This window comes from Scomber scombrus, chromosome 6 (genome assembly GCF_963691925.1).
Source record: "Scomber scombrus chromosome 6, fScoSco1.1, whole genome shotgun sequence".
NCBI lineage: Eukaryota > Metazoa > Chordata > Actinopteri > Scombriformes > Scombridae > Scomber > Scomber scombrus.
This window is the reverse complement of record NC_084975.1, coordinates 8,099,064-8,124,524: the sequence shown is the minus strand read 5'-3', so window position 1 is coordinate 8,124,524 and position 25,461 is coordinate 8,099,064. Positions and strand designations below refer to the sequence as shown.

The 25,461-nt window shown below is 39.6% G+C and overlaps 1 protein-coding gene across 1 annotated transcript in view; it reads left to right on the top strand.

The window, feature by feature from the left end:
• Positions 1-3,676: 3,676 nt before the first annotated feature.
• cspg4 (chondroitin sulfate proteoglycan 4) overlaps positions 3,677-25,461 on the top strand; it is a 32,308-nt gene continuing 10,523 nt past the window's right edge. The window contains exons 1-8 of the mRNA XM_062420826.1: positions 3,677-3,735; positions 4,276-4,312; positions 4,470-4,590; positions 5,104-5,267; positions 7,336-10,878; positions 12,809-12,997; positions 13,164-13,439; positions 18,700-18,876. Of these exons, the coding sequence (XP_062276810.1) occupies positions 3,677-3,735; positions 4,276-4,312; positions 4,470-4,590; positions 5,104-5,267; positions 7,336-10,878; positions 12,809-12,997; positions 13,164-13,439; positions 18,700-18,876 (4,566 nt within the window). The remainder of the gene's footprint in view (positions 3,736-4,275; positions 4,313-4,469; positions 4,591-5,103; positions 5,268-7,335; positions 10,879-12,808; positions 12,998-13,163; positions 13,440-18,699; positions 18,877-25,461) is intronic.

Sequence of the window (25,461 nt, the reverse complement as noted above, 5' to 3'; positions counted from 1 at the left end):
TCTTTTTCTAAAAGTAGTAGCATTCAGTTGGATGCTGTGTGGTCTTCGGTTTTTCTCACCTACAAGCTTTCACTTCTCTGATCCTTCCTGATTTCCTGCTCAGCCACAAAGATCTCAATCTACGTATGAAGGCAGAAAATGGCAGCAGATGTAAGCAGTCCTGTCACCTTTTTCACAAATGTCATTAGTCGTCACAAAGCAAGTCTGCCATAAAGAAAAAAACCCACCTTTTTCCTGTATATCGCCAAAGAAACTGGGCTTTTCCTATTCATTTTGTATAGAAACCCAACCTTTCAGGCCTCTCTCGCATTAACAGTACAAACCCAGACAACACTGAGTCTTTCACATCCTCCTTTCCACGCTTTCCCTCCCTTTTTTCACAGGTCCATTTTCCTAAACTGAAATTACATTACACTGACATTCTCCTTTCACAGGGAAAGGTCATAATTTTTTGTTTCTGCCGCCACCCCTTGTCTGTTGTATAAGTGCAAGTTTTACTACAGAGAGCTGAAAAGTTTTAATTATTGCCAGGGGGGAGGCCACCCGCTGTGGCTCCACAAGCCTGTTTTTTATGAATTGTACTTCTTCACTCTCCGGCTGGCATTGCAGTGTCTTACAGGGATGCAGGGGTGGATGGGAAGTTGAAAAGGGACTAAATTATACTGTGTTTGCTTTCACACTGACATAGTCTGGTCTGAGAAATGGCTCCATAAAGCCTGTAAAAGTGTGTCCCTGGTGACTTCTGAAAAGTCGGTGGGGAAGGGGGGTCCTTATAAAGCCATGCTGTCAAGGTATTTAGAGTTGTGGCTCTGCTCTCTGCTGTTTAACAGTGCTGGAGTTAGCAGTATTTTCCTGTACAGCCTGCTGTGCTTAGGGATCTTCTCAGAGTTAGGTCTGTAAACATGTTAAAATTATCAATTCCCTTTAAGCAGCTTGTGTATGATTATGTGGGAATATAAAAATATGTTTTCCCGGATATGCAGTATTATCCTAAAATAGCAGACATGTCAGTTGCATTTTTCTGAATTATGATTTTGATTACCAAACAAAACCTAAAGTGGCAATTTATTACAAAATTACTCTCCAGTAACTATCATTGAACCTTTCATTGATACATTAACCTGTAGTGGCTGCTGGAATGCTCTGGTAACCCTGCCTCCTAAAAATTATATTTATATATTACTAACTTGTTTTGCCTATTATGTTTGGCAGTCACATAATTGGGAGGGGGGAAAAAGAAGAACATTGAGATTGAGTTTGCATGGTAAATCCTGCATATGGTTTATGGCCATTAATCATGCTTCAGTTTCTACAAAAAGCTGTTGCATTGCAGGTGTGGATATGGATTACAAATGATAAACATTATCACTTTAAGTTTTGAAAATATGCTTATGTTAAACATTTTGCAACTTGTAAATGTTTGGAATATTTGCTTGACGATATCAATAAATTATAGCTATTCAAGTTGAAAAATTGTTGGTTCATTTTCAGACGATCAATCAAAGAGTGTTGCAATGTGGAGACATTACTGGAAAACCATATTTATTACAAGCAGAAGTGCTATTGAGTCTTGTGAAGGATATAATTGTTTATCATGGGAATGATCATGTTGCCATATGGTATTCCCTTAAGAGCTACCCAATTCTATCTATGGTTAACAACACCCTATCGTTCATATAATTATATCCAGGAGCTATTATACCCCGTTGTAGTAGGCACAGCCCAGCAAAGGAAACAAATGACCAACATAACCACTATTTATAGTCAAGCTAACCAAGGTTTAACCATGGGCTACGTTAAATAAGTGGTTTGTTTGGATTCCAGGCAGTGTTACCATGGTGAAATTGTAGTAGAGGAACACCCCATGGGTATTCTTGCCTCTGCAAAACATTTTAAACAAGCAAAATATATTATTTAAAAGACACATCCACTGTCCTGTGTCTAAGATAATAGATCTTTGTGTTACTCTGTTTCAGTTAAAACCAACATTGGTCTAGTTAATCTTGTTTAAACTCCCTTATAATAATTTAGCCTGCTGGATATTGCGCATGTGATTTAGCGGGCAGAAAAAATCCTCAAGATTCAAATCTTGTCTATCTTTGCATGCACTTAAAATATGACTGAAGGGCGAGTGACTCATCGGCACAGACAAGTCACAGGACACAAAGTCAACTGAATGGCTCCAATCTTCCTGCACTTGTGGTCAGTCCGTCTCTCTTCCCCATAGCTTTTCCGGACATGTGTCGCTAGATTGAGACCAAAAAAGGATGGAGAAGAGGAGGAGGAAGAAAGGGAAGGAGAGACAACAGGGTAATTCATTCAGTCGTCCGTTAAAGAGAGGAAGACTCAGTTTCCTCTGAGCATTATGAATACAAGTGCAGTCAGTCATCAAATTATAGCCATCTGCATTGGCCTGAGACCAGGATTCTACTTGACGCACAATAAAGTAGTGTGAGGAGGGGTGTGGTAGTTAAAGAGGATCAGAGACTGTCCCTAAATCAGTCTCTTAGGTGGGTAAACCTCCACACACACGTGTAGCAGTGGCTTCACAGCTCCAGCTTACTCTCTAAAGGCGCAGAGATGATCCTTTACAGATAATGATGCCTTGTCAGCAAAATCACCTCACCAGCTAGATCTCATCTACCCACAGCCCCAAGTCCCTGGATGATGGAGATGAGCTCGCTGTTGCAGTAGAAAACAAGAGGCTCGCTCGTGATCCACATTCCCACCAAAAGCCAGATATGCTTATGTTTTTCTTTCATCCTTTGCATACCTGTTAGACAATGTGAACACAGAAAGCATTTAAGTAAGGGCACAGAGACAAAGGTAGTGTCACAAATGAGGGCATTTTACAGATAGCATTTTTTAAAATGTGCTTTTCCTACATGAAGCCTATTCTATACAGAGCTTTAGACAGCTTAGCTGGGAAACTAATGAATTCCAGGTCCAGGTACACAGCATAGAGTAAAGCTATTGTGTGTATCATTAGAAAATGTGCTCCTTTTCCTGAAGGCAACAGCAGCAAGCTGAATTTGAACCTGAAAATCCCCAGGCAGAATTGACTTGGCATCATTCTCTCCTTCAGCGTTTTATCCCCATGCTCAGTGAACAATCCAACAAAAGCTCGGGTTTAAGAACCATGGAGCTCATTGCGATTTTCTTTGTTAATGCAATTGCCTGTAAGAAAAGATTCTGTTCCCCCATTTTTCAGTTTCAGTCTGAAGGCTCCTGTGCAATTAGCACAAGTCTTTCATTGGATACCTTAGCATTACCCAGACACTCTCAGAACTGTGCCATAATAGCCTCAGGCGTAGCCAGTAACAGCTAACCACAATAGCCCCTATAAAATGACAATGTAAAATGAATGATTTGTAAAGGTGATCATTTCATTCAGTTTAGAAATGCAAATGATATTTGCATGTTCAACTTGATTTTCATTTTTAATTGACCAGCAATGCCTTTCTCAAATTTATTTTAGCTCAATTGTGAATATTTACACAATATTAATTACAAAGTTCAACATGTGATACTGTCAAAACAGAGATTTCTATTTCAGAGGGGCACCAACATGGCATTTCTTTGGCTGCAAGAGATTGGTGCTATGCAGCAGTGTATAATCGAAAGTCACTGTGTGTATTAGGCTCTGAGCTGCAACCGTTCATCACTGACTTTGTTCATGACAGAGCAGCCTTGGAACCAACAGCAAATGCCTCTTAGTGAAATCACAAAGCACAGGTATGATGATAAAAGCTTTGCTTTTGTCCTTGCTGACATCAAAATGATTGTCTTTGTTCATATTTTCAGTGTTTGTGCAGATCTGGAATGGAAGAGTTCATTTAAAGGATGAGAAACCAGAGGGCAAATGTACCCGTCACTGTTTGAAGTTGGCAGCATGGCATTAATGTAGACACAACACAGACACAAGCCTCCCTTTAAAGACATATACATATTCTCACAAGGACACCTTCGAACACAGTCTTGAGAAAATAGTTTTCCATTTATAGCTATGAATGTGAATGTAGAGTATCTTCTTTTGTCCTCTGCTTTCTGACTCAGTCATGTCTAAGAGATGATTTGGAGATTTTGCACAGTGGCTTCAAGCCCACCATCCTGCTAGGCTACTGTGTGCTGCTGTTGATTTCTGAGGGAATGTCTTGGCCCTCATGATCTCGTAGGAATGTTCTAACTTTGACACAGCAATGCCTCTTTTCACTATTCCAAATATTTCAGAGCATTAGCATTCTCTTCAGCACTGCTTTCTTCACTGTGTTCCAGTGAGTTTCTGTGTCTTGAACTGCCCTTACGAGGACGAGTGAGTAGCTAATGGAAAGCCCCCTTTCTATATCTCTTGGCTAAGGCCATGGAAAACCCATGCTAAGGAAACAGGGTCTTGGAGGTGGTCCAGTTCAATTTCAGAGCATGTGCACTGAGAAATAATTGACTTCCTCCATGGTTTACATTTTCTCAAGGGCCCTGGAGAGCACAGTCCGAGGCAGGTGGCTGAATTTGCATATCATTGGATACGAGACAGCTCAAGCCTGGGAAATCCTGCACCCCAAGACTCTATATGCCCGGAAAACCTCCGCAGGGGTAATGACTGATGTCTCAGTGAGAAAATCCCTTTGAGGCGAGAGGATCTCCTCTTCAGCCAGGAGCAGCTGGAGGACACCTGATAATATAGAAATCAGTCTCAAACAAGTTGCACTGTAACATGAGACTAAGAAAAATGCCCATCTAATTGGTTTCTCCCAACCTCCACATAAGAATTCAGCCAAATTGCCAGTCAGCAGTTGTAGGATGAGATTATAGTATCATATGCAGATGTCTTTTTGTGTTATCTCAACATAGTAGTGTAGGGAATGCAAATTGTCAAATCGGACTATTTTACTTTTATTTAGTGCAATTTTGGTGCTTTTTCTGTCTAAAAAAGAAGGTGGTGGCATTTTGTCTGTATTCAGTATTTCAAAGGTGCAGCCGATTAAATGTGTGTGTGGGGTGTGGGTTGACACACAGGGAAAATCACTGATTGTTCTTCTGCCTTCTCAGCTAAAAGGATGCTGCTTTCTTTTCTTAAAGGCTCTAACCTCTTTTCACTCTTCACAGAATCCTACTTTGGGGACAGCTTCTGCAGTTTACAAGCCTTCCAAGATGTCTCCACCTTCCACTTGTCACTACAAATCAAGACGAGTCGGAGAAGTGGGCTGCTGCTCCTGGCTGCAGGAATGGAGGACTACCTGTTCCTTGAGCTCCAAAACGGAAAAATACAGGTGTGCAGTTAAAGTGCGGAGGAGATGAAAGTGGAATGACATATTTTAGAGCCTGTAAGATAGTGTAGATAGGTCACTCAATTGGTAGGTTGATAAGCCCCCAGAATAAAAAAAATTAAAAAAAATAAAATAGAAACATATATATATATAACTAAATTTGCTCATTTGTGGAGACAAGTCTACAGGTCTGTTTTAAAACAACTCCCTCCAAAACCAAAACTTGAAAACCTTAAAGTTCCAGAAATGCCTCTCCTAAAGTTTTCACCTCAGAGAAGTATGAGGATAAACACAAAATTGGTGTAATTAGCACATATAGCATTAGTATACATGCAGATGTAGCTATTCACACATTACATCTTTAACTGCAGTTCTAAATATGTACAGTATGTAAATTAAATGTCAGAACAAGTTGTCTCCTTTGTTTGTACTCACTTATAAATGCAATAGGTGTATAGCATCTTGTTCTGCATTGTTTTGCTGGAGTTTAACTGAAAGCCCTGAAAATGCTTTGTACATACAAAAGCCACCACTGTTATTTTTTCAGCTGGATAATAACCTATTGATTTATTCTCTGCTATAATCTCAAAGACATCACATATGAAATGAGTTCTATTAAGAGAGATTTTGGGATCTTAGCTGTAAAATATCCCATAAAATTATGTATGCATTACAGAAATGTAATGTTTTTTGAAGACTGTGACCTTAAATGTAGAGTCATTCAACTTCCAGACGTGTATATGACACATTTTATTTAATGTCACTGCAAAAGCAACCTGGAATGAAAACCATAACGTTTTACATCAATAATTAATTGCTTGACATCTCTGAAAAACAGCAGAATTTGTGTCAGGTGTGCCATCACAGAGATTCATATAGGTTTTCCTCCAGAAAGAACAATATCCTAAAGAGGTAAAATCTCAGGATATGTGTAATCAAAGGAAATACTATCTTTCACTGTCTTCTTCACTCTGTTCCTCTTAAGGCATTTTCACATGTGAACTCCAGACAATGATCAGAGAATCAGGTCCAGACATTTTCCGAAGTTGCCTTTCACACATGTAGCACACAGCAGGACATTAACCATGTCAGACACATTCTCACCTGCTGGAAATAATGTTTGGTTTAGGCGAGAGGAGCAGAAGACAGGACATGATGCAAAAAGTACACTGCAGTTGTGATTCAGTGTTTTTAAGCTTTTCATCTGAAATAAAATGGCTTTTATTTCACAAGAAATCCCAAAAAGTCCTCTCTCCCATTAGCCTTAGCTTCACAGCAGAGCGTACAGGCTCAGTCAACACAGTGCAGCTGAGGTGGCCTGCTGTGTTCATCCAGTGCCAGTCACATGTATAAAAGTTGCTATGGATGGGAGGGGAGTTGACTGCTGGAAGTCAAAGACATCGTATATGTGAATATGTTCTGCTTGTACTAGGGAGCTGGCAGGGTAATGTCCAATCCAACTGATTCTGACATTTGCATTCTCACATTCAGCTCCTCCGGGTAATGTTCAGATAACTTCAGTGTTTCAATGCATGTGTGAAAGGGGCTTGTGATATTAAAAGCACTGAGCAAATATACTCAAGGCTTTACAAAAATGAAATCGCCCAATCTTCCATGCATGTGTAACAATAATGTTGTTAAATTTGATTTAAGCTACACTTGGATCATTGATGTTATCAGTGAAACTTACTTGAAAGACTTCCTTTCGAAATATATCTTGGTCAAGAATGTGACCATACCGGAGTAATTTTACAGATTTTGGCTACACTGCCTAGATCCTAAATGTAAATATTTTAATATTATATGGTAAGTGAGAAGATGCAGACATGGTGATGAATATTTGGGTTGGGTTAAGTTCTCATCTCCATCTGCATCACTACAGAATTCACCTCATTTTGGGAAAGGTAAAATCTTCAAACATTTGCCCTGGATCCAATCCATGTGCTACCCAAACACCAATAATTCTAATCAAATACATAAGAAATTATAACTTATATACCACAATAGACATTTACAAAGATGAAATTTATTTGAGATTAGAATTAAATAAAATGTTTTTGTTTTCCCTTAGGCACGGATGAATTTCGGAGCTGGCGAGGTGACACTGTCCTCAACTCAAGGAGTACAGCTGAACAACCTTCTGGACCACAAAGTCTCTCTCACACTGCAAGACGCCAAACTCACCATGACAATTGATGAGCTCTTCTCCACATATGTCCCTGTTGATGATGATGGGGAGCAGCTCAACATTGATTTGGGCATTTGGCTGGGAGGAACAGCAAACCTAGAAGCTCCCTACCTCAGCAATGCCATTACCCCTTTCCGTGGCTGCATGACTGAGGTCAAATTTGAGTCCCATAATTTTGATATTCTAAGCACAGCGTTTAAACAATGCCATGACACAAAGGAATCCTGCAGCAGTGAGTTCGAGGCTGGCGATGGGGAGGCAACTAGTTTCAGCACTCCTGATTCCTTTGTATCCTTCCCCACCTGGAGCGGGGCTAGTGGTGCACCAAGGGTCTTAGAATTCCTAATGAAAACCACCATTGAGGATGCGCTACTTATTTTTCACCCTGGCCGAGAGTCCGATTTCCTTTCGGTTGGTATTATGAAAGGCTATCTCAAAGGTGTGCTGGACTGCGGCAGTGGCATGAAGGTGCTGGACAATGCCCAGGTGCAGCTGGATGATGATCAGTGGCATAGAGTTAAGGTTCAAGTCAGTCAGGATTTGTTTGAAATTAATGTAGATAGCCAGTCTGCTTCCGTCCCTCTCGACCCTCCAACACATACATTGGACTTGGTTGGAAATCTGTATTTAGGAGGTATCCAAGAAAAAATGAAGGATGTCTTTCGTGAGAGCGGGTCCTTAAATCGTGCAGAGGAGGTAATGACTGCTGAATCTTTCATTGGGTGCTTGGGGGAAATCAAAGTAAATCAGAAGGATAGAAGCCTGCAGGATGCTTTGGTGACCAAAGATGTTCATGTTAAATGTGAAGGAGAGGACTATGACTACTCAAGTTATTACGACTCAGAAGCAACTACAACTTCTCCACCTGTTCGCATCCGATATGTTGATATGGACTTCGAAGAGCAGCATTGCTACCCAACAGACGACTTGCCAGAGGTATTCAAAAATGTAACAAAACTTCTCGATGTTACCCCATTACTTGTGCCTGAAGGTGGGGAAGATTTTCTTGATATTAAAAACCTGATGCCTACATTTGACCTCAGTGCTGCAGGACTGCGTCAGTCTCAGATCATCTTTACTCTCAAGAATGATCCCTGGTATGGCCTGGTTGACATGAACGTCAACACAAAACGCACACAAAAGTTTACTCTGCTCGATGTCATCAATAAGAAAATCAAGTATATGCATGATGGAAATGAAAGGCATGACGATCAAATCCAGCTAGAGGTGGCTGCTCACAGTGACGGATACCTTCCAGAATGTCTAAAAACTCCTCGCGATTATCTCCTACCTGTTGAAATAATTGCTGTCAATGATATACCAAAACTTGGTGGAGGAGAAATTACCATAACAGAAAACGGCAGAACTCGTTTGAGCCCCAGCCTCATCAAAATCATGGATTCTGACACCCGCTGTGATGACTTAGTGGTAAGTCTAACATCAGAGCCTTCCATGGAAGTTGGTTACTTAGAAAACGTTCGGCAGCCAGGACGAAGCATCACAGAGTTCACTTGCAGGGAGCTGAAAGAGGGAAATATCTATTTTGTACACAGAGGGGGTAGTGCTGCTGCAATGACCTTGAAAGTATCTGATGGACAGTCAGTAAGTGACTCCACTACTTTTAAGTTCTCTGTGACACAGCCACACATGACAATTGTTACCAACACTGGCCTTCTCTTGTCTCAAGGCAGCAATGATTCCATTAGTGTTCAAAATTTGGCTATCCTCGCTCATCCTCGTAACGGAGATATTATGTTTAACATCACACAACCACTGATGTATGGGGAACTGCAGATTATGACAAGTGATGGGATGTACAAGCAGGTTACAACATTCCATCAATCCGATCTGGATCAAAACCGCCTCAGATACTTCAGCACAGACTCAAGTGACCAGGAAGATGTCGTGGTTGAGCGAATTCAGTTTGACGTCTACCTGGGGCAGTTCTCCCTTAGGAACAACACCTTTATAGTCAAGATCATCCCATCTCCTGTGAAACTTTCTGTCATGGTTCCACTGGAGATGCAGGCTGGTGAAGAGATAGCAATCAGACATACCGAGCTTCAGGCTGAAGTAAAAGGAGAAAACACAGATCCACAAACTTTAAAATACATCCTCATCAAGCCTCCAACACTGGGTAGTCTCCTGCTAGTAGACAAAGAGTTGGGTGAGGGTGACATCTTCACCCAGAAAGATATTTTGGAAAGTTCTATTAGCTACAGGGCTCGGGTGCAGAGAGCTGTGGATAGTATAGACCAGTTCCAGTTCAGAGTTTTTTCTGAGGATCAGTACTCGCCCCTGTACACCTACCCAATTAACATCCTCGCCAATTCAGATGCTCCCGTTTTGACCAATGAGAGGCTCATCGTCTTGCAGGGTGGTGAGCAAACTGTGGACAAAAACTATCTTTGGTTACAGTCACCAAACTCAGATACAGATTTTATGTACGAGATCACAGAAGTGCCAAAGTACGGGCGACTCATGAGGGACTCCCCACCTGGGCAGCCTCGATTTGAGGGTGCAATTAGAATATTTAGCAATGAAGACATTCTGCTTGGCAGGCTTATTTACAAGCATGATGACTCCAAGACAAGCAGTGATGAGTTTCATTTCTCAGCCAGGAAAAACTTTCAGGAAATAGCAAGTGGTGTTTTCAGAATATCTATCCAATCCAAGAATGAGCACGCTCCAGTGCGCGTTGTGGATAAAGTCTTAAACGTGGTCCGCCATGGTCAGCGTCTGATAACAACGGATGTTATTCAATTCAAGGATGATGACTCAGGTTTCAATGATTCCCAGATCGTCTATGCTCGTGAGGGAATCCTCTCAGGCAATATTGTCTCAACATCAAATCCCTCACAGTCTCTTTTCCGTTTCACACAAGCCGACCTGCGAGATAAGAACATCCTCTTCATTCACCATGGAGCAGACCGGGAACGCTTCTCTCTACAGGTGTCAGATGGCTTCCACAAGACCACTGCACTTCTTCAGATTCAAGCAAATGAGCCCTACCTGCGAGTAGTGAACAACACAATCATTGTCATTGACCACGGAGGCACCAAGACCCTTAACACCACTCTGCTGAGTGCTGACTCCAACATGGACATTAGAGATGACAGTGAAATCAAGTTTCAGGTTACATCACCCCCTAGTGATGGCAGGATTATTGTGAGTGGAATTGAGGCTTCAGCTTTCACCCAGGAGGACCTGAAAAAGGGTGTTGTGTCATATGAGCATAATTATGAGAGTCTGAGATCCAAGGACTCCTTCAGCTTCACAGTCCAAGCCAGAGGACATTCTGAGGAGGGCACATTCAGGATTAAAATATTCAAGCAAGGTTACCTCTCTGAGCCTGAGGTGTTAACCAATGAGGTCATCATTTCCTATGAGGGGGAACACACCATAATCAACCAGGACCATCTCAAGGTAATGTTTACTGACTTTGTAATTACAGTATGATGAGATCTAGCACTACAGTTAACGAATCAGTTTAAGCTCATTTGCTTTGCTGACATTTAATCCATGCAGCACTATTTGTTTTAATTCAACAAGACAGAATTTAATATGTATACACTTTAGAAGCACTTATGTGCCATTATCAAGTTTGTTTGTTTGTTTGTTTGTTTGTTCTCTTTGTGGACAGATCTTTCACATGACTCATTCAAGCATACTTCCATGTTTTGTAACCCTGTCTTTAATCTACATTGTAACCACATGAAAGCAGGGCTATAAATGGCTGTACAGTTGCTGCTTTTAATCTAGTTTATGTACTAAATTACAGTCTATTAAGTGTGGAAAAAAGAGCACTAAGTATCCCCTGAGGGGCTTCCTGGAGCCCACTGTAATTTATAAGATGAGCCTCCCTTCACTTCATCTTGAAAGCAATTAATGGGGTTTAAAGTGTTGGTCCATTCCTGACACATACCCCAAACATATATCTTGACTTTAAGAACAATGAAGAACATTAATGAAGGTAAAATATAATTTTGTTTAAACTTTAACTTAACAATGGAGTACACTTTTTATACCTGTGGTATTGACCGGACTGAGCCCAGACACCCAGTACACATCCTAAATATGTATTGAACAAAGCCTTGACAGAATGGCCTTTAGAAGAGGTAAAATATTGACGTGGCTTCTGGGAGCTTATCCAATATGTGTCCTACTATGAATAGAAAGTAGTATGATGTTATGAAATATTGTCAAATGCAAGCATGACTGCTAAACACTTCAATGCTTCAGGCACGAGAGAGCTGATTAAAACTTCTCAAAGCAGGATGACCATAAATCTGCTTGTGTGTAAATCTGTAAGCTTTAAAGGGTGCCAAATATCACAATGGCTTTTTTAAACTTCTTCTGACCATGTACACTTTGCTAGTACCTGTATGAAGACAACTTTGAATGCAGTTGACAGTGCATCTTTTTGGTAATTAGTATACAAGATATTATGTAGAGTGCTCACATGGATTTACTGTACAGTCCTTGTACAAACAGGAAATGATTTTTAAAAAGCACCCAACTCCAGATGTCAATCTAACTGAAAATACCATTGCTAATGTCAAATGAAAACTGTTTTAAAGGGATTTCCGGAGTTTTATTAGTTTATTTGATTTGTTATGTGAACTGTTGCTGGGGCAGTTGCACAACTTTCTTCTATTTCTGTCAGCTGTGAATAGTTCCTCATTTTCCATTCTGTATTGCACAGTGGGACAATAATTTTAAGCGTGCATCAGAGGTTTTCAAAGTCTGAGATCGTGGGCCACCCCTCAGACAAAGCTTGGAAAAAGCCCCCCTTAATTCCTGGATGCCTCATGTTATTTGATCCCACAGAAATTCAAGAATTGAGCCAAGATAGCCTCGTGTTGCTGTTTGACATAATTCAGACTGCACCAAATACATAAAAATGGTCTGTCTGCAGGCCTTTAATTGTTACCGACTCTGGGAAAGTGAGAAAAACTGTAAAAAATCCCTGAAACTACTGTATCTCTGTAACCAAATCCCATACATTTAGGCTATTCTATGTAATCTCCTTTTGATAACTAATGTAATAAGTAATATACCATTTTTTCACTTCCATTCACTAGGCCTCCCCTGAAACAATTTGGAGCCCTCTAATCTACACCATATTTCAAAGTTCAGTCAATTTAAGCTGCATGCTGGCATTTTGAGATATAGTTAACAAGTCCAAATATTGTCACAAAACATATTTAGAATTGTTGGCACTGTGAACAGCATTTTTGTCAAGCCAACTCTATACTTTTTTTGTACGTTTTACAAAGAAGAACAGACAAAAAAGTTATAGAAATGTTGAATACCAAAGTAACAATACTTTTGCCTGTCACATTTTACCTTTTAGGTGGAGCAAGCTGATATTCTGCCGACTGAAATGGTTTTCACCATTAAAGGGCCCCCTCGTCTTGGTCATGTGGTTAAGCTGACGAACAGCTCAGACAGCACGGCCTCCCCTGTCCTCGACTACATTCACTCCTTTACTCAGGAGGACATCGATCAGGGGCGCATTCTCTATGTGTCTGCATCCATCCAGGTTTGCTGTCATTTAATTTATTCTGGTGCATTACCAATAAATCAAATGTGGCAGCTTATTCCCTTTCATATTCACACTCAGAGTAAAATCAGACAAAAAAAAATCTAAGCCTCTAAGGTTTATTTTTAGTACACCAATAATTCATTTGAACATCTATTTCTTACAGGGCAATGATGCCTTCACAGTGGATGTCAGTAATGGTTTTACCACAGTAGAGGACCTGCAAATTGATGTGAACATTGTTCCCCGGATCATCCCCATCCAGACCTCCAACTTTACTGTGAAGGAAGGCCTCAGCAGGGCAATTAATACAGAGATTGTCAACATCTCACATCCCTTTTACAGTTCAGCAAACATTGACTTTGTTGTAGAAGAGCCGCCACAGCACGGGGACATCCGCTACCTTGATGGGGACGAGCTGACTTACTTTACGTGGGAAGAGGTATGTAATTCCAAGTTTGAAGACATGCATACATTCGAAAAATACGTATATTCCAATCCAAATTTCATCAAAGGTTCTGAACAACATTATCTCCCTGCTTTGTCATTCAACTAATACAGCCTTTTTTTTAACTATTACACCACCATAGGTTTAAATGTTTTTTTATGATCCCCTTAAATGACTCTCAAAGACTTTTCAATCAACAATCAAGTTAACTTTTATTGCTCAAAAATATGGTACTATGCAATGCTACTGTGTGCCATTGTCTAATTAGCCGCTGGCAATAATAAGCAAGTTCATTGGCTGATTTCCCAGTGGCTAATGAACCAGCTCTACTCCTGTATATTCATTATTTTGATATGCATGAATTCCAGTGTATGCATGTGCCAGTTCCTCTGCTTCCACTTAATTTGTTATATTTGCCAGGATCATCTGACCTACCAGCATTGTCTGAAACGAGTATATAGACAAGTTCCTGAAATATGAGCATCTTAAATCATTGTTTCCTTTTCGGTTTCCCTTACTGCTTTCAAACTCTCACTCTAAGTTCTGATGTTTATTTTTGCCCGGCTTATTGGCAAAGACACACCTTGTAAAATTAAACTTTAGACTTTTATTTACCCAATAGTTGTTTTCACCAAATGGTTACCACATGTGTACCACATGTTATACCGTATACTAAAACTAATAATTTCAGTTTGTCCATACCCAGCACCTGAATTTGATCTGGACAAAGATTCATATATTGTTGTCACTCTGGGACTAAAAACATTGCCAGAAGACGCCCAAAAACCAAATTATCCTTTTTTTTATCCCATCTTAATAACTCCAGGGAGTACCATCTCCCTCTCACAACTAGATCATGGTGGTATTTCAAGAGGATTACCACAGCAAGGCGTCACTATGGAACTTTCCCCAGTTACCATTCAGTGCTGTTTTGGATTTGTTATGTTGTACCAGATAGAGAGAGAAGGAGAATCTGGCCACTGCTGCACAGTTATCTGGTCTCTCTCCATGCGGCTCAGAGGCCCCAGCTTTAGGAAAATATTAAAAATGCATGAGTAGTTACCGGTGGAAAAACCTCATGCATTCTGAATGGACCACATAGTTTAGCTTGAGCTAGTTAGATACATTTCTTATAGCTCCTACATATATCCCTGGTCTGCCTCTACTCTCTCTTTACTGAACCATTGTGGAAAAACTGACGATGCCTTTGGACCGCCTGAAGCCAAAATAAACTGGCCCGGTATATTCCTATAATAATGTGTGAGTGCACACAAACCTCCCGCGCTTTGCTACTGCCAGACTCACTCATACTGTCTCTCAAAGATCCCAGTGTGCGACTTGAATGGGTCTAGTGCACAGTAGCGATTGCATTCATGGTAGGGAGGCAAAAATGAACATAGATATCATCTTCTGCCACTATGGAAATGTCACAAAAAAAAGACAATGCTTTGACTTCTTTATACTGCTTCCTGGAGACTTTTTATATGTACACTTTGTGTACTTTTTCTGTTTTCTTTCACTATTATACTCACAGAATGAAACACAGTCAGTTCTCCCAAATGAGTACCACATTGAAGAATAATGTCCAAGCCTGAGTCGGCACAGCATTTAAACCGCACCATAATTGTTCCAAAATTAAAGTCGGATGTGCGTGTACTTCTCGGTATTGCAGTGTTTTTTTTTTCTTTAAGATCAATGCTGTATCAAGCTCTACTGGGCCCTGCTGTCCCTGGGAATGGACACTGGATTTACTAGTGTATGTAGTAATTTAGCAATATAGCCATTACTTGGGGCAGTTCACTCAGGTCATGTAAGCATAGAGTAACATGGGGGGGGTGTGAGAAAAACTGAGAGTGATTCATGTGGAGATCTACATGTACACCAACCACAGGAATGTAGAGTAACTCTGTGTGCTATGTGGCCCAGATGTGTCACATATGTATAGAATCTGTGTCAGACAATGTATGGCATTTTGCTAACCACAGAGCTGACTATGAATTACTCTCTCTCTCTCTCTCTCTCTCTCTCTCTCTCTCTCTCTACACAATAAAGTCATGTATACATTCAGCAACATTTGCCATGCTGAGTAGGATCCAACTTGAGGATACATAGGAAATCTGAAACACTTTTTTCCAGTACACTTTTACTTTAATCTGATTCAGCTCTCCATAAGGTCTCCATTAGATCTTCCATCTGTGGAAAACTCTTAAAGTCCAAACTGGCATCTTTATTTTTCATTTCAGAGCAGTTTATACTACAATGTTTTCTAAATACAGACAGTAACACTGAGGCTGAGATTATACATCAATTACAGTAACAAGGTAAACTAAATTATGCAGTTAGTATCAAATACTGACACACAGATCATACTTTCTCTGAGCAAATCTGATGGCCACATGTCCAATAACCACCCACTGTTTATTGTCACAGCGAGCAGGCTGATAGTCTCGCAAATTCTTCCTGATCAGTAGTGATTGGGTTTGTTATTCCAGAAAGATGCCAGTCATATGGGTTCCATTTGGCACTTCCTGCTCTCTGAAGCAGGTCTCATCACAGCAGCTTACTGGCTTTTATCTAGACAAAGTTGTTCTTGGACTTCAAATGTCTGTAAATGTGACAAAAAGTGTTAGAGGAAAAGAATAGGTAGGAAGATTGTTTGATACGGGTAGGACTACAAGACTTAGAAACAAGAACACAAGACTCTGAGTACTGAGATTCCTGTTCTGTATGCAGAACTTCACCAGAGATGGCTTGGTCTAGCCACAGGTGCTGTTTTTCATCTAGCTCACTTGACACTGGATGACTGATTCCTTTGTGCATCTGGTTTCCCTCAAGGTTTTCTCCCACCGGGGAGATACTCCTTGTCCCTGCTGCTGCCAGACTTTAAGATCTGATTATAGCCTTTGTCTCAAAACTTTGACAAGATATATTATTTGCTTAGAACAACAAAAGATAGTGTGTATGATGCAAAGATACTGTATAGTTTATAGTTTCTTTTTCTAAAAACATAGAGACAATAAGTCTCATTTACAAACCATTCTTCAAAACTAAAGTTACAAAGTGAGACAGATTATAGTCTACATTTACTGAAACATGCACGCTTTTTGCATATTGGGTAATATTGTGCAACTCTGTCTACTAGAAATTACATTCATATGCAACTAAATTGCTTCCGCAATTACATTGTGTTGGCAAATGTTATTACTGCCTGGATTATGTTCACAGTAACTGTTCTTTTCAAAAGAATTAAGCACTAGATTTATATATCACACTTGTGTGGCTGGGCGGGCGACTGGTGGTTTCACCAAAATGGTAATAAACATGTCGTGCTCCAAGTCATTGCAGACTTTTTCTGTATTAAACTAAAACCATCTTTCCTTAACCTTAACCAAGTGCTGTAACATAACCATGATGTCTTATTTAAATAATATATATATACACATTTCACTAATGTGGTGTTGCAGTAGTTAGCACTGTCACTTCACAGCAAGAGGGTTCTGTGTTTGAACCCACCAGCTGGCTCAGGCTCTTCTGTATGGAGTTTGCATGTTCTCCCCATGTCTGTTCTCTCTAGGTAGTCTGGCGTCCTCCCACATACCAAAAGAAAACAAACAAACATGCAGGTTAATTAGTGACTCTAAATTGCCCGTAGGTGTGAATGTGAATGATTGTCTGTCTCTATATTATAAGTCAGCCCTGTTATTGACTGGCGACCTATCCAGGGTGTACCCCGCCTCTTGCCGAATGTCAGCTGAGATTGGCTCCAGCTCTCACGCGACCCTCTAGAGGATAAGCGGTGAAGAGAATAGATGGCTGGAGTTCACACATATGTTCAGTATCAATATTTTTACAACTTCCCAAATACATAAATTAAAATTTTCTCATTATGTTGAGAAAAATATAATTCAGCCAGTGACATATTTCCAGCAAATCATATTTACTGCTGTAATTTAGTTGTATTTGAACATAGATTCCAGGAAACCGGGCTGCATGGTAACTGTTATTCTGAAATAAATATTTATGCATGCTTATCTATCAGTTTGAAACTGTTAATGTTCATGTTCTGTACTGGATATAACATTTAGTCCCCGATATGGGGAGTCAAGCTTCAAAGAGAGTGGATCCTACATTTCCATTAATGCAACCTGGTAATCACCCACATCTTTTAAACTCCAATTTGTAACACGCTTTCTGTTACAAATCTGTCATCTCCAGTCCATAGCTGGGGTGCTTTTCTCAGACTTGACAAAGCTCCTCCAGAGCCACAGATGACAATAGTTTGAAAAAAATCGTACTGCACACCAAAATATTTGAATCATACAGAAATTAAAGGGGAATTCGTATGCTTTTTATTATTTTCAGTCATATATATATAATGTTACAGTACCGAATTGTCAAAATAATGAGGCACGGCTTGACTCGAGTCGAGCTAGCACACTGTAAATGTTTTTCAATTTCACAGCAGGGGAAAGTAAAATATGTCGTTTACCCATTGAAGGTGGTCTGCAGCTCTTCATCAAACATCATCATCACTGTGGCTGTCTCTGTTTGTACTATTCCTCCCTGCATTATTTCTAACCAATCTGCTAAACAAAGAACCACAAATATGTCCATATGTTGTTGTTTTGACCATTTTTAGCGCCACTTACAAAGCTCTGCTAATTCGATGAGGAACACATTTAAATTTCATGTAAATCCATCACAATAAAAGTCTTCCATTATTTAGTCATTTAAAAGCTTTGAAGCAGTAGGGAGTAAGTTTGTATCAGCAGTAACTTTACACAACGCTGATACGACTGCCCATCAGCAGGCTTCCTGACAGCTGGCCAATCAGAATAGAGAGGTCGGCCTTTAAGAGACAGACCACCTGAGACAGACGTTGAATTGAGGGGTCACATAAAGGGTCTGTATAAGATAAATAACAAATATTTTTCTCAGTTACTCAGGGTCCAAAACTTAAAATATAGAGCTGGAAATAAGCATATAGATCCCCTTTAAGCTCTTGAAGGCTTGGAGGTGAACAAACTATGTAGGACTTACGTCACCAAGTTTCTCTAGGTTAACCAGGATCTGATAACATCATTTCTCAAAAGCAGAGAGTTATTTGAATATTGATGTGCAAAGACACACAGTCACTGTAAAACTTCATTCCATTCTTTATGCTTGCTCAGCCTCCCCCTATTTTATCATGTTTCCTACCAGTCAGGTCTGATTCAAAATTGAGTGACAACTGGATCCTTTTTGTCTTCTCCAGATGAAACTTGGACTGATCTACTACATGCATGACAGCACAGAGAGCACAGAGGACAGTTTTACACTCTCTGCCTCGGTTTATGAGATTGAGCGCCGGAGCCTCCCTGTCACCATCTCAGTGACTGTCATACCAGTCAACGATGAGCCGCCAAAACTGACACGTAACACAGGACTGGAGGTAATGTTTTGCTCTTTTGAATTACATTTGCTGTTACTTGCTTTTGTCCAACAGACTCAATGATAAATGGGTTGGAAATGCAGTGTAGGAAAATCTTTTAAGCCTATAAAATGCAAACTTTCAGTTTGTTGGATACTTATTTCCTACAGTACATTTCAGCTGATGAGAATTAAAGCTGACTCCAGCCACAATTCTATGTGAAAGAGGAAGACACAAACATTTTATCTCAAAACATGATAATTTAATACAGAAAAGATGAAACTGTGGAGAAATGTCTGTTCCAGTTTTCAGCTTATTTCATGATTTTTTTTTGGACATTTGCTTTATCTCTTGCAATATACAGGAACTGAGAACTAGTCCATTTTGTGCATGTGTGATTGACAGGCTGTATGCTGTCCCACAAGCACCAGAGTTTGCATGATTGGTCTGATAACCAACTCCCACAAATAATAAAAGCAAGGCAGACAAATGACTCTATAATAGGTGATGAGATTGTGACATGATGAAAGGAAGTCAATTCATAAAAAAAATACCTCCTTGCGCTGCAGTCTTTAATTTTGATTTTGTTTGATTTTCTGACAAAACAGTGCATCAATATAATAGTGTGAATCTGATGACTAGGTGGTCCCATGAGATGTAAACACACATTTGATCGTATGTTGTAAGGACTACCTTACATTAGATGTTTATGGGTTAAAATGTACCATAATGATACAAATCTTTGTTGATATAAAGTTTTAAGAATCAAAGAACTATGCAGTCAGTGCTGTTCTCTCACATTTGCATTGGATAGTTTCATCAGTTGTTATAGGCCAATGTCATGAATCCTGTAAGAACTAAAAATCTAATTTAATCATGCAGCAAGCACACAAAATGTAGAGAATTTTTATTCAGACACTGAAGATACTGACCTCAGACAATGACGCATGCTGCAGCAGTGCAGCAGTGGCCTCCACAGCATATTTGTTTTTATAAAAGCCATAAAAAAAGGTGAATTAACATATTCTCAGCTTGACTGTTCCAAAATGTGGAAAGTGAATTATGTAAGTCACAAAACAATACTCCTTTATGCACTCCCTTAAATGTCAAGTAAAACATAAGGTATCTGTATGTATTTTAATGGAGTTCCAAAGCTCTCAGTGTATACTAGAACATACATGCATTCAATGTATGACTTGAAACTCTTAAGCTATTAAGTCTTCACATTATGTGTTTGGACTTTGTGCTATCATACTAATGAAAGATAAGTAGCCATTGATTTACAAGCAAGCTGTAGCAGAATGATTTGTAGCTATGCTGAAAGTTTAGATTTGCTTATTTCAGTTAATTCTAATAACTTTTTTCCCCAAGTCCTGTGTACCACTGTGCTGTTACATTTCTTATATTCTGGATAAATCCCATCTGTATTTTTTTTAAGCCTGTATCACCAAATTATTGGCCTACATTTTGTTGTAAATAGAAAGACATTTACTTAGTTGCACCTGTATTTACTTTGAATTTAGCTTCAGAATGTGTTTGCTTTCAAAGCTGATTCTCGTCAGTCATGAAAGAAAAGTTTTGAAGGATCAATGAAATAGATTCTACTGTAAGAGAAGGCAGGCAGTTGGAAAAAGCCAGCAGTAATCAGCTCACAGAACTGGAAAACAACTGTGTCATTCAGCCCTCCCTGCTCTGCCTGCGGCTCTGCGTCTCCCTGGCAACCCGTATTTTTGGAAAACCAAGATGGTTGACGAGACCGCGGATTTCTGGCAGAGTGAGGGCAGCATCCCATCCCTGCGCCTCTTGTGCTGCGGCTGCAGAATGTAACGTAATAATATGTATATGTCTCTCCACATAAAGCCAGAGCTGGCCCAGCCACACTTGGATTGATTAAAAGCAGGAAGTGTGTGTATGGTGACCTCTGCAGATGATCAGATATGATGACCAACGTGGCCATGATCAGGCTCTGTTCAAGCTCACCATTGATCTCATTTGGCATATGTCTATAGGATACAGATGGTCTCCATTAGGGTTTACACTCTGTCTCTGTTTGTGTCTGTCTGTTTCTACTTGACTTGCTGAATTTCTGAAAAGTTGTCCCTCTGGGTCAGTCTGACTTTTTGACAGTCTGGCTTGTTATTTTTATATTTATCTATCTCAGTCTATCTATCTCAGCCTTTTCTACCACTCCCTTCTCACACTACAGTCTTTAACATTTCTGCAGGATCATATAACGATCCAAATACTTTAGATTTGAATGCCAGGATAAACCCCCTTGCAAGTGATACAAATGACCAGTAAAATATAGATAAAATACAGTAATGAAGTGACAGTGCATCAGGTATTTGGGTAGGAAACCTTCAAGAAAAATATTGCTGCAGTGAGCTGAAATTAAAATGTAACACAAGAAAACGGTCTTGTTTCCTCCGTGGTCATAGTCTATAGTTGATGTCACCTTTCATCTTTTTTTGTTATTATTTTAATATAGTTTGTCCAACCTTACCCTCCCTATTTCCTCATATAAAGTTGGGACCACACGGGTGTAGCCTGTACTTAGACCAGCCAGCATTTTGGATGCCCAGGAAGTTTGGGATATAGCTTTAGACATCTGGCGCCCCTTAGAGTCTCAAACATTCAAGAAACTGACGTATCCTGTTCAGTTGTCATCAAAGTGCTTATGGCAGCTCCTTCATTACTGCCTGAAATGAAATTTCAGTCATTGTGTCCAATCAAATTGTATTTATAGCCCACCCTCTTCGGTGCTAAATGCATTGATTGTTATATAAACCATCAATTTGCAGGGCCATTTTCAGATTACCTGCCCTAGATTGCCTAGTGGCTTGCTTGGGTGTAGAGTGAGCTGATGTGGCCCTCTAGCGTTGGGAAATGTGGACTGCATGTCTATCTGAACTAGTACCGACAGCACCTTGAACCGTGTGATGTGACCTAATTTTGAATATTGACACCTGTTTTATTATTCAAGAAAACTGTTGCAGGGTAAATTTTGTTTCTTCCCATCACTGTATTGAAAGTTACATTTCAGCACAATAGGTAATCAGTCCTGAATACACAGCGATCATTATCAACCTCATCACTGCCATCACACATCATAATTATCTGTGTCGAAAGGAACTATGAGAAAGCACTAATGTTCCACATCACCACCTCATAGAAAAATATGGCAGCAAGCTACAAAATAAATAAAGAAATAAATAAGTCAATAAATGAACAGCTAATTAATTCCTCAGGCACTGAAACATGTCTATCTGTTCTGTGATTAAACTTACTGTTTACCTAAGTGGGTGTTAAGCCTGTAGACACTTCTGCAGCTATTTTTGCTGTCTGCTTGCATTCAAATTAGTCCAAGTGATTCTGAGACATTATCAAAAAATGATCTGTTATTCAAAATAGAAATAAATGTAATTTACAACATGTCGTAGGCAGAATATTCTAAAAAAATATGTCTCCCTGATTTAGGCTATTGTGCAGTAATCAGCAAATGAAATCATTAACTGTAGTTGATGATGGTTATAAATCTGGCTCTTTAAAAACTCCTAGCAGGCATACCATCCTTTTATATCCAGAGAGGGGAGGGGAATGATTATGAGGAGAATTACGACGTGCTTCTTTAGAAATTACTACTTTTATCTCTCATGTCTTACTGACTGGAAACTCGGATTTCCTTGTGTATGAATGCGCTCAGTGCTAGTTGGTGCTTCGGCTTCCTCGGATTAGCACTGACCTGGGAAATACTGCTTTTTGATTTTGTGCTCCATATACCTGGAACCAATTGCAGCATAGCCTGGAGATTAACACTTCGGTTGTGGTGGGCCTTTTTGGGAATCTGATAGAGCGCTTGATTAACTTTGTTAATCTTTTAAAGATGCTACGGCTGGCAGTTAATTTGGTAACATTACAACTGAAACCATGGGCAAAGTGACTCTCAGGAGTTTGGTAGTGATATTGAAATGTTTCTCAATATTAATTATGTTGCTTCCTATCAGGAGCTTATCCCTACCCTCTTGAAATTAAAAAATTGTCAGCCTCAGCTGTGTTAGTGGTGGTGGAAGGATAATAATGAAGGGTATTGTAATACTAGTTCTTGTCTGCAACAATGGTCCTTAATGCTGAGAAATTCATGGTCGGTAGTGATATTATCAGCTGAGTCATCTCCACTTACATTGTCCAGGCTACCAGAAGACTTTCATTTGTTTTTGTATAAGGAGAGGTATAAAATAGAGGAGAAGGAAAACATGAAGCAATTGCCTTACAGTGTACATGGTGTATGGGTGACAGTGGGTGTTCTGCCTTGAGGCAAATAGATACACTTTAAGCCTGTGATAGTCAAGGTGACATACATCCTTCCAAGCTCATGCAGTCGGATTACCTCCATCCTGTGTGGATGCATCTGATACTGCATGAGACTGCCTTTCTGAGAGGTATTCCTTCAGCCAGGGCTTCTCCAATAGGCCAGGTCCCTTCGTAAGCCTTAAATGGTCATCCGGCACCATTTGCACCAATTGCAATCTGACAAACACTCTCTGCAGGTAACTCATTTGCAGTAGTCCTGGTGGAACTGCAGGTGTACCTAGCTGAACCCTCCAGGTGCAGATGCTGTACTTGAGGTGTGCTCACCAGGGTTCCTGCTGTTTGAAAGTTCAAGCAGCAGGCCTCACTCCCCTTGATGCTAAATAGTCCAGGGATAATCCCAGATTTAGTCCTCTGCTCAGTGCGGGACCAGGCTTCAAGCTGGGCTGCCAACATTGGCACCTCCACTCTCCACACCCTGCCATCCAAGACAGCCCAGTGAGCATTTAAATGACTGCATTAGAGTGTGAAAGAGGGCTAACTACACATTTAAATACAGCCATTTAAATGCTTATGAAAAAACAGTTAAATGTTATTATATGTCTAAAAATGTTTGACTAGATTTCCAGACATTATTTGACCTCCACATCACTAAATCAGTGCTCATCCTGTTTGATTAAGCATGTGCATTAAAATGCTGGACACTCATGCAGAGATGAGGTGGTTAACATTCAGATGACACCATCATCATCTTATTTTTTTCTACAAAGCAGTACAGCAGATTTCCTGCAAATCCAAATCCAATCAGAGGCCACAATGTGTAAAATTAAGTTTTCTTTGAGAATCTTTTCATTAATTATCTCATTTGTTTAATAATAATAATAATACATAATGATACATAATTCTAAATATGTTGCCATTGTTTTAATTGGTTTGCATATTGCATATTGTTTATGCACATGAATGCAGATTTTGATGACTCGTATGAAAGTAAAAAACAAAATAAAGTTTATCACACTTAACACAATAACACAGATACATAAAGACAAATTGCAGAATATAAGATCCTCTTCTGTAATGACTTATTGTCACTGTATAAATATAAATATAAATATGATTATAAATAAAATGTACAACTGCAGAATTTGAGCTGTGTGCATGAACAGTACTGTTTGACTTCAAGTCAAATTACTTGGCTGTGTACTTATCACTAGTTCTAAAAGTTGTCATTTGGGAAGAAGAAAGTCAGAATCCACCAGCAGAAAAAGCACAGCGAATGTAATGATGGATGATGGCTTTGAACTGTTGATACTGTGTCGTAGTGATAGAGCCTTGATGGAGTGTCAAACTGAATGCGATGCTATGAGCAGTGGACTGTAAGGCAACTAAATTATACACTTCATGACACATTTGTTATATTGAACCAGTCAAGACGAATCTGAAATACTAGGAATGACACAGAAAGCTGGAAGAGTGATGCACTCCTATGCAACGTTTTTTCAATTAATACTTTACATTTTAGTGACTCTGCACTTGCACTTGCTATCTTGGCAGTATATTGTTTTTAGGGCTGCAACTAACAGTTATTTCATCATTGATTAATTAGTCATTTGGTCTATAAAATGCGAGAAAATGATGAAGAATGTCAGTTACTGTTTCCTGTAAACCAAGATGGAACCTAAAATATCTTGTTTTGTCTTGACCGACAGTCCCCAACTCAAACATATTCAGTTTACTATCATAGAGGACTGAAGAAACCAGAAAATATTCATATTTATGAAGCTGGAACAAGAGAATTTTAGTATTTTCTTGAGAAATACATTTTCTGTTGATCAACTAATGATTGACTGAACTAATTGTTGCAGCTCTAATTTTTTCCACTAAATTGTAACAGTATACTTAAATATTACGTTTTTAGGCGGCTATTAAATCTAACCCTAACACTCTAAAGCAGTGGCACCCAACCTGGGGTTAGGACCCCACAAGGGTTGTTGGATTAATCTACGTGTACACAAGATGATGGGACAGGATAGGATATAGAAGAAAAAACATAATTTTGATACCAAATTGTGATTTTTTTTCTTTGTGTAATATCTTGATAAACATTCATGATAACTTCACTGAAAATCCATGGTTCACGGTTCAAGGGGACATATCAACCGTGCATATCATCATATCATTCAGTACTTCACATTAGATCTGGGTGCAAATATGTACAGATGAATTTGAGAAGTCTCAATTTTGAATAAACAATAAGAAAGAGAAGTGAAATCCTACTTCTAATGTAGAAGGAGCTAA